This window comes from Pterocles gutturalis, unplaced genomic scaffold (genome assembly GCF_000699245.1).
Source record: "Pterocles gutturalis isolate BGI_N339 unplaced genomic scaffold, ASM69924v1 scaffold2872, whole genome shotgun sequence".
NCBI lineage: Eukaryota > Metazoa > Chordata > Aves > Pterocliformes > Pteroclidae > Pterocles > Pterocles gutturalis.
Genome location: NW_010112483.1, coordinates 1 through 15,018, shown reverse-complemented (window position 1 = coordinate 15,018; position 15,018 = coordinate 1). Strand labels below are relative to the sequence as shown.

At 43.1% G+C, this 15,018-nt stretch overlaps 1 protein-coding gene across 1 annotated transcript; it reads right to left on the bottom strand.

The window, feature by feature from the left end:
* Nucleotides 1-1,922: 1,922 nt before the first annotated feature.
* WDR5 (WD repeat domain 5) lies at nucleotides 1,923-13,993 on the bottom strand. Its single transcript, XM_010074052.1, has 13 exons — nucleotides 13,803-13,993; nucleotides 12,824-12,932; nucleotides 11,398-11,471; nucleotides 10,368-10,457; nucleotides 9,622-9,711; nucleotides 7,784-7,867; nucleotides 6,666-6,721; nucleotides 6,496-6,542; nucleotides 6,097-6,172; nucleotides 5,004-5,037; nucleotides 4,474-4,548; nucleotides 4,020-4,107; nucleotides 1,923-3,017 (listed from the first exon to the last, which is right to left on the bottom strand). The coding sequence occupies exons 1-13, from the start codon at nucleotides 13,881-13,883 to the stop codon at nucleotides 2,917-2,919; spliced, it is 1,005 nt and encodes a 334-aa protein (XP_010072354.1). The 5' UTR covers nucleotides 13,884-13,993; the 3' UTR covers nucleotides 1,923-2,916.
* Between the last annotated feature and the right edge of the window lie 1,025 nt (nucleotides 13,994-15,018).

Sequence of the window (15,018 nt, the reverse complement as noted above, 5' to 3'; positions counted from 1 at the left end):
GGGAGGAGCAGCGGCGCCCGCAGCCCCGGAGCCGCACCCGCCCAAAGCGGGACTCGAACCCGGGGAGTCAAAGCGTCCCGCCGCTATTAGAGAGGCGGAAGCAGAAGTGCCATCCCCCGGTCAACGCGCCCGCTGATTGGGTGGGCACCCGTTCGTCAGGGAGAGGTGCGCGGTGGGCGGGGCCTCAGCGCCAACGGCAGGGGGCAGTAGAAGAGGATCGGGCAGCTGCGCGCTGACTGGCTGACGGTGATGAATATATTAAGAACACGGCAAGTACTGCGCGTCTATGATATTTTAACGGGATTTTCAGGGTTTTATGCAGTTATGCGGAAATAAGAGTGAATATATCTTATGGGGATCAGAAGGGGATGTCAAATGAAGAAAGAAGAGAACACGAGTTTTCTGTCACCCTATCCTTCTAAAACGATTTCTGTGGAGGTTTAAATACTAGCGGGCGGGAAACAGCGTTCGTGTTGTAGGAAAGGAGAGAAGGTTAGCACTCCCCTTGATAAGGATGGAAGAGGCCCTAGTGGCCTGTACAACACGCATACGGTTAAGGCACTGCCACCTACTTAGTGGCATCTAACCATGTTTTTTACAGGGTGGGGGAACCCTAAAACAAAAATACCTTCCTCCAGTTTTTTTCACCTAGCAGAGCCTCAGGGTGACAGCTCACCTTCCCTCAGCAGGATGCAACACACTCCAACCCCTACCAGCCTGCACCCAACACAAACAAAGCTGCTTCTCCCCTACCACCGGGCAAGCAGTCATCACAATTAGCCATCAAATTAGACCATCAAACCGCCCCTGACGTGCCAGGCTGGATATAGTCACAGCTAAGCGGAGCTCACGCTGTCAGGCCCCAGCATTATTCCCCAAGTGGGGTACTAGGGACTTAAACACCTTCACTGAGGACAGCTTTCCAGTAGATCCTTTACATCAGAGCTCCTCAGCTTGGGGGAAGAGAATATCCCTGTTCAAGAGATTTCCTTGTGATAGCAGGGCAATCGTCTCCCTTTGTCGTATCTCACTGACTCAGACAACAGGGAAAGCACAGCTGGGCAAGCAAAGCCACTCACACAAACAGTTACATGGGAAGTACTATGCTACAAAACATTATTGAATCTAGGTGAAAACATTTTGCTGGAGTAATCTAACAGCTCCTCCAGCTTGGTACAGCAGCACAATTCACAACTGAAAACTTTCACTGGCCTGGAAGAAACAAACTGAAAAAAATCATGAAGTTAAGAAACTGATGATTTCAGGTGTGATGCTCACCAAGTCTAGAGACAGTGTCCTTTCCTGAGGGTAACGAAATCTCAAGACAGTGATATTATTAATAGCCAATTTAGGACCAGCTCAACATATTTTAAAAAGAAAAGCTATACCTCATGCCTTGCAGCTGTCTCCTTCACTAGGGGTAAAGCAAAGCAGCGGAGAGGTCTGCACTGTCATTCATTTTCAGTTATTATCAAGCACATGAGATCAATACCAAAAAAACTGGATTTTTGCTACACCAGGAACAAGACATCTCTTTGCAGCAGAACCCTTGGAGTGCAATAAAACTTGTTCCTCAGCACTAACTCCTGGATCATCACTCAGCCTGCCCGGCCACTTCTGCAGGGAGAGAGCAGCAGGATTCATTTCCCCTTAAAGGGCTCTGTGACGGCTTGGACTAATGGTGCCTCTGCTGAAGACACCTTCAGTTTAATCTTCTTACTTTAAGCAAATTTTGACTTGAGGTATGCTCCTCTTTTCTTTCTCAACAACAGGTGTAAAGCACCACGCTGCTGCTGCTCCTCCTTCCTTCCTCCTCCTCCAGCAGCTGCTACAGCAATGCTTCCTTGCACAGGTGTTTTTAAGGAAGGCTTCTTTGGACACAGACACTTCACACTAGTGCACTCTTACCACAAGCATACACATAAAATCCCACCTTTTTATTATGGCATATGGTATTTTTTTGGATGTGTAAATACCACATGGGTATGACAAAAAAGGAAATACCAATGCTGAAATAGATACAGAGTCATGCCATTATCAATACAGTTTCATACGATGGATTTTCAAGATACAAAAGTCTGGGGTTTTTTTCTTTTTACATTGAAATAACTTTACAGTGTTCTGTGAGCTTGCTTTATAACCAGAAGAGGAAAAAAAAAAAAAAAAAGTTAAAATATGCTGAGAACAACTACAAGCAGGATTCATTTTAATGGTTAACAGAAGAACTGTAACTTTGCTCTAGAACAGCATCTATTAAACACACATAACAAGAGGTAAGCAACTATACAGAAGGTAAGAGGAGATTTCACCACAGGAGTCAAGGGCAGGAAGAGGGAAATCTGGAACTGCATGGTTTTATTTGGTCACAAAGTTTTGAGCTGAGTGTTTAAAATGAAGCACCCTTAAAGATGCAGTACTCCTAGTTAAAACAATACAGAAACTTCCCAAGAGACTAGAATCTACATTCTGGGAAAAAAAAAAAATTAAAAAATTAGACATTTAAAAAAAATTCCACATATCTCTAGGCTCGTGACTTACTGTTACAAAGTAGACTGGCAGCTCTTCCTGAAGCAGCAACAGCGCCCAGAAGTAATGCCACCATAAGGTACAGTATCTTTGGGGTGTCCAATACAAGGCTGACACTTCTATAATGCGATGTCAGAATGATCCATTTGTCTGCCAAAAGATTAGGCAGGAAAAGGAGACACTGCATCTTTTTTTTTTTTTTTTCCACCACGTTGCCCAGTTCTAGCAAAGAGCTAAGATGTTTTCTTTGGGCCAAGACTAACAGAAACCACTTTATCAAATATTCTTCAGGTTTCCTGCCAAACTGGATTTATTATTCTCATGTGGTTTTTTTAATTTTTTTTTTAAAAACATTTTTTCCTGACAGTCTCTAAAGTGATACTGGAACGTTTAACAGTCACTCTTCCACAGTTTAATTGTTTTGTCGTTTTCTAGTGCCGCTGATGCAATGATGTTTTCTGTTGGGTGACAAGCTGTTGAGATTACAACATCTAAGCAAAAAGAAAAGATACACAAATATCATTATTTACAGCAATGAAATCTGGTTCATAGCAGGCATTTCTGAAAATGAATGTGCATTGCTACTGCGTTTTAAAACAGCTTAGCCAACTTACTGTTTCCTTGTAGCAGAAAGACAAATGCAGTATTCATAAATATTTTCTAACTACTGCTTCTCTGAGAGAGGAAATACTAACAAAAAAGAATTGAGAGTAGTAGTTGGAAAGTGTTTAACAGGTTTCAAAATGCGAGAACTCTCCAGATTCTATTCTTGCTTACTTCACAGGCAAAACTCTTGGCTTATTATGTCAGAGACCACTAATACAAGTGCAGGTCAGGTTTTTTCTTTCCATGTAAGGTATTTCCAACATCCCATTCCATGCTTAGACAGCACTTAATCCTCAGAGCCTTGCTCTGGCCTGAAAACAAACACCTGCTGCCACTGCCCCAACTTAACAGTCCGAATCAATGGTTCTGCAAAGGAATAAGCACGTTACATTCCACAGCACAATTCCTTCTAACCGGTACGGTGAAAGTGCTGCTCTCTCATGGGATTCAGACTGATGCACCCATCAGATGACATCCCAATACAAGCTCAACTCAGCCTTCAGGCATGTGTACAGACACGTACGAGCAGCAGGACACATCAGCCCTTGTCCTCTCAAGAGCTGCAGCTTTGGAAGGTGTTAATAGACAAGCCAAAGTCACTAATATCATGAGTCACTTAAATATCTTGACCAGTTCTGAACTCAAGGAAATCTCTTTTGTAAGCTGCCGTCAAAGTTCTCACGGTGAAAGAATAAACACTTGCAATGCCCATTAAAAACTTCATAGAAAGGAACAAACTCCCAGGGTCCAATTAAGCTTCAGCAGTCAAGAATTTATGGGTCTGACAGTAAAAACTAAACATCAGAGTGAACGTGCTCAAGCTAAGCCCTCGTTACAAGCTGACATGAGGAATATTCCATCAATAAAACCAAAATCCTCATCCACACCTGTGTGTCCTTGTAATTTCTGTACAATCTCTTTTGTCTGAAGGTTCCAAATATAAACCAGGTTGTCTTCTGAACCGGACACGATCCACTGGAAGGACAGAGAAAAGACATAGTTATTTCAATCTTTCTCCTCATCTGTATCTAACTGCTTTTATTCAGTAAACGTTTCACTGTCATCATATGAAAGGGAACTTCCAACATCATAGGACTGCTGGACATGGCTCATGCTCTCTCAGCCTCTATTCAGTGCACACAGGCAGCAGAAAGCTTTGTTCCACGCTGCGTAAGCCCAAGGAGGAAAACTAAAGGAGCAAAAAGGTGCTCAGATGGTCCCGTGCTAGGACTCTGCTGGCTTGTTCCGTCATCTCAACTAGAACACATCAACCTGTTTCTTCTACGATGAAAAGCAGTAAAAACAGCACATGGGTAGAAAGCCTCTCAAATAAACACTAACCTTTCCACCAGTAACGGAGAAATTTGCAAATATGCAGTACTTCTCATTTTTGTGTCCTGTGTATGTCTTCAGGCACTGGAAGGGAAGAGCCACAAGACATAAGCACAGCTGGGAAGCAGGTTTCTCAGTCAAGGACAAACTCTCGTGGCAGAACAGACTAAATATATCTGGCTGTGTTTCCCACCCCACCAACTTATCTAGAGGATGCAGAGGGCATCTCTGCCCCAGAACACTAAACAATTGGGGGGAAAGCCCTACATTTGTCACATTACCACAAAGAGCAACAGCAATTTCATGTTCATAAAAAGAAAAATGCAGAAATACAGCTTTACTTAATGTCCCAGGGATATGCAGGAGCCTAATCACTTTTTTTTTCCCCAAAGGCATCTTCAGTCCTCTTCAGTAAAGGGGTACTAACACTTTTTTCTATAGTACCCATAAAATGTTAAGCACGTTAAAACACACACATGAAATCCAGATTTTCCTATAAGCTTAGTTAAGTCTACATAGTGAGATAGGATTGTTTTTACCTTTCCTTTGCTGTAGTCCCAAAGTTTAAGAGTGCTAGAAAACAGAAAAACAAATATTTTAATTCTTACATTTTTTCATCTGACAATCTCCTAGCAGCAGAAAAAGCTGCTCCACACGAGAGTTCCTACAATCTACAAGGATCACTTTAGCCTGGCTTTGGAATGCAGCTTTAGTTAACCCCAAAGTATCAATTTTACTGCCATGTCATTCATATTCTCCTCCACAAAAAAGGGTGTATTTAAATATTTCCCCACACCTGCCAGTTTCTTTATAAATAATGACCTGACAACCAGGGAAACAATGAGCAGGATAACAAATTACAGTGAGGATAAGGTGGTTTGGCAGACATCCCCCAACTCCCAAAGCATTCAAAAGATTCATCCAGATTTCATTAGACATCTTCCTTCTCCGAGTGAGAAACCCACTAGAATCAGGGATGGCCCTACAAGCTTCTCTGCTTTTCACTGACTCAAAAAGGCTGGTAACAGCCTGTGGTGTCTTTTGTACAAAGATGCTCAGCCAGGGAGGGCATCAACCCCACGACCTAGGAAAGGAAGGTCTCAGGAAAGGAACAGCATCATTACTGCCTGTGAATGGAGATCACAGACCAGCTAATCCCTTAGTAGCTGCGCGGAAATTCTCCAGTTGAATCACTCTCAATACAATCAGCCCACCTGCACCGCTTTTATGCCTTACACACACACAATTATTTATATACTGCAGCCTTTTATAGGCTAGCTTTTCTGTCTCTCTGTTACAATGAATTATATGATTAATAGAAGGAAATGCTGAGGTTTTGAAAGGTACAAGAAGGAATGAATGGGTGGAGTCACTAAGCAGTGCCAAGACTTTAACAAGTCCTGCCTGTGCCATTAGCAAAGCACAACACCTCGCAGGCTTCTTCAGTTTCACAGTATATATGAACTTGTGTAGTTTCATCACAATGATAGCGAAAGAGCAGCAAAATAAAGTTTTATCTGACACTCAAACACTTCAAAGCCTGTGGGTTTGTTGGGTTTTTTTTTTGTTTGGGGGGTTTTTTTTTATGTTTTTTTGTGTGTGTTTTGTTTGGTTGGTTTTTTAAATACTTACTTGTCCAAAGTTGCAGCTAGTATGTATTTGCCATTTGGGGAGAATTTCACAAAAGACACAGGAGGGTTATCATCATCTGCAGTGAAAATAAAAGGAATCAACTTTGTTGTAGTTTTGAACCGCTGCATAGCAAGCCCTACACAGCTGAATGGCAGAAAACTTCGGAAAACTCTCATTTGTCCTTCTACACTACACAGCAATCAAAGCTTAAGTAAGTTTACACTCATGTGAGAGGATAGTTCCTCTCATCGCAATAGATAGGAGGACAACAGGGTATTAACAGAATGGTAGGAAGACAGTAAAACAGAGCTGAAGGAAGCCACTGTTCCAGCAATGATGCAGAATATCTATGTCACAACAGTGAAAAACAGAGCACAAACAAGAAACATTCCTACTTACCAATCAGCGTTTTCAAGCACTGGCCTGATGCTGTATCCCAGATTCGACTATTAAAAACACACAAAAATAATTACTATTCGTTTTGAATTCTTTGTTCATTACAAATACAAAATCATTTTTTTAAATGCAAAAGGTTTGAACAGTGCTGCAGACAAGAAATAACCACTTACCAGAGTCCATCATAGCTACTTGACACTATCAAGGATCCATCACGATTAAAATGCACCTGTAATATTATAGAAGGGGAAAAGTAACTTTAATGATGTTCACAAAGATCACATTTTTAAGTCCCGCTGAAAGTACTTATCTTCCATTACTGACACTGCAATTTGCGTGGATAGAAGTGGAAAGTCAACACAACACACAAACAATAGGGGCGAGTTTGGACGGGTAACATCATCAAACCCAAGATTCTTTCCCCCCCAGTTTGTCTATCATAATTATAAAGAGGAACAGATGTTAACTAGAGCTGCTTATTCAAGCATGGGGGACTGGCATACATGTTTCTTCAGAAGCTAAGAACACACACACACAGATACTCTGTTCAGACAGCGTTAGCTGCTTGAATGGTATCAAACCTAGGGATAGCACCTTATAATTTTAACGGCATGGAATTTAACCTCATATGTAGCCACGTGTATGTTTAAAGGTCAATTTATTCCCTTGAACTACATCTCAAAATGCTGCTATTTTAAAGAATAATTGCTACTAATGTACATTTGTAAGTGTGAAATGGGTGTATCATGTTACAACAGCCATGGTTTAGCACATCTAAGGCTCAAGATTTTTTCAGTTTCCTTTATTTAAAAAATATTAAGTGCCAAACACCTTCTGGATTTCCTTCATGGATGGATATGATGTATTCCAAGCTCCTTTCACTTATTAAATGAATGAGATTTGACACAGAGTACTATGGAACTACCCTGCTCTGGACTTCAGTAATACCTTGGACAACACGGGAGTAACAGCTCTACAGGCTGTTCTCTGATCCTCAAACAACCACAGATCTGTGTCCCAGCATCAGACTGCGAGACTGGCACACCACTGCTCACTGCTCCCATTAACACCACAGACCAAAATCCATATCCATCTTACAGAAACACTGTTCATTTCATCCTCATCGAGCAGTCACCACTGGGAAATCAACCCCAGTCCTTCCACTACACTGCATAAGGGCCTGATAATAAGAGTTAGAGCATAAACCCACTTCTCTACAAACAGAGGCAGGAAGCAGCTCTGCTAAACAAAATAAACATGTTAGCGTGTTCATTTATCGGAAGGGACTTACAGCTGAGACTGGGTCAGAATGAGCAGGCAACGTCTTGAGGCACTTTCCTGTTTTCACATCCCATATCCTCACGCTTTCGTCAAACTGAAGATTGAAGAAATGCACAAGGTGGTTTAATGATGCACCTATTCAAGGCATGCAAGGTGTTACAGCTTGACTAGATGCACAGCTGCACTGCAGCTGCATCAGAAAACCCAGGACACAGGCACCACCCAGGGCAAAAACAACAGACTGGGAACACAGCTCCCAACTCTCCATCTCCAAGCAGAAAACCAGTTCTGCTCAATATCTTTATTCACGATCTGGACAAGGGGATTGAGTGCATCCTTGGTAAATTTGCAGACAACCCCAAGTCGGGTGGGAGTGCTAATCTGGCCAAGGGTAGGAAGGCTCTGCAGAGGGATCTGGACAGGCTGGATCGATGGTTAGAGTCAAACCCTATGAGATTCACCAAGGCCAAGGGCTAGATCCTGCACTTGGGTCACAACAACCCCATGCAACGGTACAGGCTTGGGGAAGAGTGGCTGGAAAGCTGCCGGGCAGATAAGGACCTGGGGTTTTGGGTCCCTCTCCACAAGAAAGACATTCAGGTGCCGGAGCACGTCTGAAGGGCAACAAAGCTGGTGAAGTTGCACCAGTGGAGGTTTAGAGTGGAAAGTAGGAAAAATTTCTTCATCTAAAAGGTTGTTGAGCACTGGAACAGGCTGCCCAGGGAAGTGGTGGAGTCATTGTTCCTGGAAGTATCTAAAACACACGTGGATGTGGCACTTAGGGACCTGGTTTGGTGGTGGGCTTGGCAGTACTAGGTTAACGGCTGGACTCCATCATCTTAAAGGTCCTTTCCAACCTAAATGACTCAGTAATTGAGGATGGGTTAAGGGCTTGTGTCCCCAAGCAAAGGCAGCAGTGACACTCCACAGTTCCTCTGACTACAAGCTGTGTTTGAGAAGGAGGGCAGAGAACTGAAATGGGAAGGGGTTGTGGCTGGTACCTCCTGCTCTAGCCCCTGGTAATGTGGTTAGCATAATTAACGCCATTTTAGAAGGCAAGCAGCCATTCTCTGTGACTGAGCAGGTCACCTATTTGTTCACTTTCCCTCACTATCAGACCCTGAAGGTCCTGTGAACCAAGGAGATAAACCAAACAGATTTCTTCTTCCTTTCCCTATAGGCCCCATGATTCCTTGGCACCAGGATGGTTACTCCCTTCCTCGCTGGCCTTGAAGGTCCCAGACACCCAGCCAACCCGGTGCTGGTGGTCACCCCATCCCAGAACAGGGAAACGTAACAGTACACAGAGCACCGTCTACAAAATCAAGCAGTTACAAGTCCTAAGCGGGGAACCTGGACCAGAACTGCTGCTGGACAGTGGAGACCAAGACCCCCTCAGTAGCCAGGGACACCCCCAGTCATCTCCTTCCTCTGAGGAGCGAGTGACTCGCATGCTTTTATGACTTTTGAGTCTAGATTACGACTGGCATACTGATACAGCAAACCACGATCTGACCCGATGTGCAGAGGGTCCAGGTGATTAGAACACTTTAAGTTAGGATCTAGGTGATCAGATATTGTGAGTTGTGTTATAAATTCTGTATTATGCTACTTACAAATGGTACTACACTGATTCTGCTTGTAGAAACCCTGTGCCATTCTAATAAATTCTGTGCTATATTAATCATAATATCCTGTTAAGAAAATAAAGCTTTAATTGTAACGATTTAGTACCATCATCATTCTGCCAAGGATACCTAAAAGAACCTGTCTGTCCCCTTAGTGTCAGGTGACAGGTGTGCAGCACTCGTTTTGCAAAAAGAAAAAAAAAAAAAAAGAATCACTTACTGATCCCGAAACGATGAGATTTGACTGCGGGTTGAAGTTGCAGCAGAAAACGTAGTTACTGTGCCCTTTCAATGTCTTCAAGCACTTACCCTGAAACAAGATTTAGCAGAATTCAATACACAGCATCCTTCACAGCCATAAATGCATTCAGACAAGCCTCATTAAGGTTAATCACTGTGCAGCACGCAAAGAAACCATCTCTAAACCCCACATTTAGATGGGCAGAGGACCAGCTACAGCAGAACTACAGGAAAGACAAAAAGCCACATTTTTAATGACTGCAGCCAAGTTGCAAACCCTTTGGGCAACTCAGGAGAGTCAAGCTGTTTAACATACCTAACAAAAATTCAACCAAAGTATCCAGTTCTCATTGTAATCGCAGAAAAGGAAGGGGGAGAGAAGCAAAGACAAGTGAAGCTATAAGTTACAAGTAGGTTCCATCTGAGAGGCTGCTTTCAGAAATTAAGCCTGCAGCTCGTTAAGCACTCTCAGAAGATAACCAGACGACTCATACTACTCAGAATCACCCCCTTTCCAAAAGCAGACACCATAACTCTCATCCTCACAGCCCATTCAACCAGCAGCTCATTATAAATAATAAAGAGCGAGTATTACTCAAAGAGGAGCCAGTGCTTAAAACTCTCCTTGTCTCACCATAGCACATGAAAGGCTGTCTCTCAGAGGAGTATGAGTTAAGACACCAATGCTGGGGAGAAAGAAGGTAAATTAAGAGTTTCTGCCCTTACCGAGCTTACATCCCATATTTTGAGGGTTTTATCATCGGAGGCAGAGACAAGAAGGTTGGAATCTGATGACCAAGCAACATCAGAGATACCCTAAAACAAAGGAAAACAATCCTCTTCTCAGCTGGTTGTTCACTGACACAGGAAAATGGGAAACACAGACCGCATATTATACTCAAAACTGAAGCTTGAAAGAAAATTCAGCATTGAGAGTTGAGAATTCACTGTTTTGACTAAGTTAGGAGCCCCTTCGACACTTATTCATTTTAAGCTGAGCCGTGTACTCCAAAAACATTAACAGCTTGTTCACATAGCTCTTACTGTGGCCACCAACACCCTTTCTTGGAATTCACAAACAGTATGCTACATAAACTAATCTGAATAAGTGGCTTCTCTCATGACAAATGGCTTGCTCTTTACGGTCTGAGTCCCTAAAGGCTGGAAAAGAACAAGACTCTACGGTTTTTTCTTTTGGTCAATCTTCATTTTTGCTTATGAAACCAGCATGTATGAAAAACTTTAGAAAACAAAACCAAAGGGGTTTGGAGTTCGTGTTTTCTTTAGAAATTTGCAGAATGAGTAAGTGTTGTGTTTATGTAGGCAAACCCACAAGAAAAATTCAGTCTCCTTAAAAGGCAAGCCATTCTGATTCGTAGAAAAAGGAAAAATGGAACAGGACACAGTGTTAACAGTTTACAGGGGGTTTCACCCAAGAACGCACTGCCCCGTGTCCGAGGCTGGTGCTCCTGAAACGGGGAGACTCCAGAAAATGGCTCAGGCAGTGTGTGTGCAGGTACTCCACTATCAGCCTGTGCTTCAAACAGATTTCCAGCCTGAGCTGGTATTACTTCAGCAATTCCAGTCGCAGGCTGTTGCACAGGACTGTATAAACAAAGCAGCACAAGACGAGACTGAAGAACAAGTCTTCTGCACAAGTCTAACTAACCATGGAAATTTCCGGAAGAGGAAAAGAAAGCAAAATTCTTTACAAGTAAATTTGTATTCAAGTGCAGAGTCATCTCCTCATACTTACCAGTTTATGACCAGATATTGTTTTTTCAAACTTGCCATCATATGCTCCCCAAATTTTAATGAGTTTGTCAGCAGCTGGAAAAGAATGGGGCAGTTAAGAGAGTAACAGCACTAAGAGATACAGCTGTCCCTTCCAGGTGGAAAGCAATACGTTAATTACGTCTCTGCAAACAGGGGGCAGTTCTCCCTCCCCACGCAGACCCAAGTGTATAAGGCAATATGCAATTGGTAAAGAACAGCTTTGTACACGCCAAGCTGCAGCAGCTGAGATTACATAAACTGCCTGGAATGCACCGAGTCTCCAACCGCTTTAGTTTCTGTGATGACAACTTGGATTTCTACTTTTGTTTTAGATTGCCAGTGGTAAAAGTAGTACTGTTCCATGAGGACAGCTGAAATGCTTTTGCCCAAGAACAAAAATTACACCACAAGCTGGACTGAATTAATGCCTGCAAAAACCCAAACTTATTATCCATGTTAACGTGCAAAACACGCCAGAGAAAAAGGCTGATCTTTGCCAGAGGCAGAGGTTGGAAAACGTGGGTGGGGGAGTGAGGGGACTTTCATGAGGACACTTGAACATAAAAAATAATTTATATATGGCACACTGCTCTGGTCTCATTAAGCAACTTGCAGTTAAGCCAAGGACTCAAGTGATTCCTATGTCTGTAAGATGTTCCAGGGGCCCTCACCATGATATTAAAAAATGTTCTTCTTTCCAGTTGCCCTTTCCTTATACATGGCTCCTCTCTGATCACTGAGGGTCATATAAACACATTTCCAAAGGAAAGCTGTCTAGCAATGTTGGCTACCAAAAGAATTTTAGGAAATACTAAAGCTGACAGGCAGAGGACTTGATCTACTACTTAAGAGAGCAAACAGTGAAACACTATTTGTAACAACCTTCTGCACATTTCACTGGGGTAATCAAAGGCTCTGACTTATTAGACATCACAGGCACACAGCACATACCACACTCTGCAGTTCAGTCTAGCAGCACAAAACTACCTTCCTTACTTCCCAGACCCAAGCTTTTGCCTGCAGATGCCGTGCACAATAATTTCAAAGCTTAAGCGATGTCTTTAGTGATACAGAAAAGCACAAGGGTTTCATTTGCACAGGAAAATAATCTTGTTTGCTTTTGCCCATTTGCTCAGTACAGAAAGCTGAACAGGTGAGGACTCTCCAACTTGGCAATGCACAGAATATCCAGTGTTCAAAGTAACAGAACCCAAAAAGCTTAAAGCAGATTATCTCCAAGACTGAGAGCTTTGGTATTGTTCCTTCAAAGCAAAATCATGACACTACATCCCTCCTCCATCTGTAAGGAAGGAGGGAACACTGAAGAAGGTAACACTAAAGACAGGCAGTTCTCTGAGGCCTCCATTTGCGTGTTTGAGATGAGATAAAAAGAAAGCAATACTCACAGGAGCTGGCCAGCCACTCTCCATTAGGACTAAACTTTACTGATGAGACTGCCTTCGTATGTCCCGCTAATGTGAACTTTAGAGCATAGTTTGGTTTTACTGGTGCAGGCTGTAAGAGAAATACATAGAAATGAGTTTAATAAATTCCAAATTTAGCATCTCACTGACAGGTTCTGTATCAGACTGGGTCAGTACACAGCAATGGACTGTGTTCATGTTCAGCATAATAGAGATTCCAGTCTTCCCATTTGTTTTCCCCTCTCCAAATTCAAAAAACAACAGAAAAAAACAAACACCCTTGCTGTCTGGGGCCAGCAATGCCTTACTGCTGCATGCACAACACCAAGTCATCCTCAGTATGAACTTCATTCAAGCCAAGAAGAAAAGGTGAGAGTTATCTAAAAGTCCAACCAAAAGGTGCTTGGTAGCTCGAAATAATACTCTTGGTACCAATTTGCGAAGTGCTTAAGTGTTTGCAGTTTTCATTTTTATCATGAATTATATCACAGGCCAATTCCTCCATATCCCTAAAATCCCATTTTTTTCCCCTCACTCTTTGCAAAGACTTCATGGTTACACAATAACATCTCCACTGAGCGTCTACAGGCTTCAAAGAATCTGAACGACTGCTTCCCCACTTTGCACATAAGATCACAGATTCACCAACTCTCCAGTCACCTCTGGGCATTCCAAGGATACAAACAACTTGCCTTTTTAACGCCCAGAGTGACAAGAAGTATTTCATTAGCAAGAACTTCCACTAAACCAAAAAAAACAACACCCCTAGCACAAAAGAGAGGCTGTACTCCATTTGCTTTTCCCATAAAATCCTCAGCACTTTTTCAGCTCAAGAAGCAGAAATCTGGAGAAGTTCTTCATCTCCATGAGAATTCAACTCTCTGATTCTGGTTTGCCTGTTGAGCACGCAGGTAGCTGCCGTGCAGATGTACAGGGATATCGCCCAGAGCCCCGCACACACCTTGCTCTGATTGGTCGAGGAGGAAGGAGTAGATTGTGTTTTGGTGGATTCTGCATCTGGCTTCTTTTCTTCTGTTGCCATGGTTCTCAAACTGGCAAATGAGACTTATGGTGCTTGAAGGGGAGAATGAATGTGCTGCTTCAAAAGGCAGCCCTCGCCCCGGAGAGGAGAGCAGCACTGAAATGAAAACCTGCAAGAAAAACAAAATATTCTCATTAGCTGTCAAAAAGATTCTCAGCGGACAGAAGAATGGGACTAGCCTAACTGCAGGTCACCAGAAACCAGGATGAAAAGCCATGGTCTGCATCTGGTTAGCAACACAGCAGGATGTTAGGCCTCCAGACCTGCTGATGGGCAAGAGCAAGGACCCAAGCCACGGCCTTTTATCACTTCTTACAAAGCTTCTTCCCCACTCTGCTTCATTCCGAACAGAAATAAAGCAGAGCAGCTTTTAGGTGCCGTGGGGTCTTCCTATCACATTCCCCACAATACTTCTAAGTAGTGCTTACTACACAGTAAACACAACGGTTCGTACAAAAGGTGGAACAGCCCAGGGGCTTTCTTTCAGATTTATTAAGGCACAGAATACATGATCATAATGAACACAAAAAATAACAGGCGCTTCCAAAGCTTTCAACCCTACTAGGTTCATTGCATCTAGGAATTCAAGTATTTCAGCCTTGTATTTCCCTCCTAAATGCTTTGAGCATCAAATCACCCCCTTCTCTGCCCAAGACTTTCACCCGACTGAAAGGCAGCCTTGTATCAGTCTCACCAGACTCGCTTTCTGTAACAAAACCTGACGGACTGCTGTGCCAGCGCTCGGCAATCAGGGCTGATGCTGCAGAGGGAACAATCTCCATTGCAGCTCAGCTACATTTCAGCTCAGGAACAGCACAACCTCCAGCTCACGCTGCAAGGATTTGTCTTCAAAGTACGCTTGTGATATCCCACCACCACTATCATTCTTTTTGTGCTGGTGGCAGCAGATTCGGGAGCATTTGCTCTTCCAGCGATTACTGGCATTGTAAGCATCTCCTTTTCGGGAGGGGAAGCGAGGGCGCCCAGCAAAGCATGAGGAGTTGCCCGTCTGCTTTCACAGCGTGGATAAATCACTGGTGCCAACAATACGAAATTAAAGTTTTCTCTAATGCACATCAGATTCTTTTCATCTGGAACTCATCTGGGAACTTCAGCGAGCACAATCCCTCCTGCT

What these genes read in the sequence shown, in the direction of transcription:
- WDR5 (XM_010074052.1), bottom strand. Translation starts at nt 13,883, where the DNA reads ATGGCAACAGAAGAAAAGAAGCCAGATGCAGAATCCACCAAAACACAA. An exon ending in AGAGTGGCTGGCCAGCTCCT is followed by an intron (nt 11,472 to 12,823) that starts GTGAGTATTGCT and finishes ATTCTTTTCCAG; the next exon opens with CTGCTGACAAACTCATTAAA. An exon ending in AGTAGCTATGATGGACTCTG is followed by an intron (nt 6,543 to 6,665) that starts GTAAGTGGTTAT and finishes TGTTTTTAATAG; the next exon opens with TCGAATCTGGGATACAGCAT.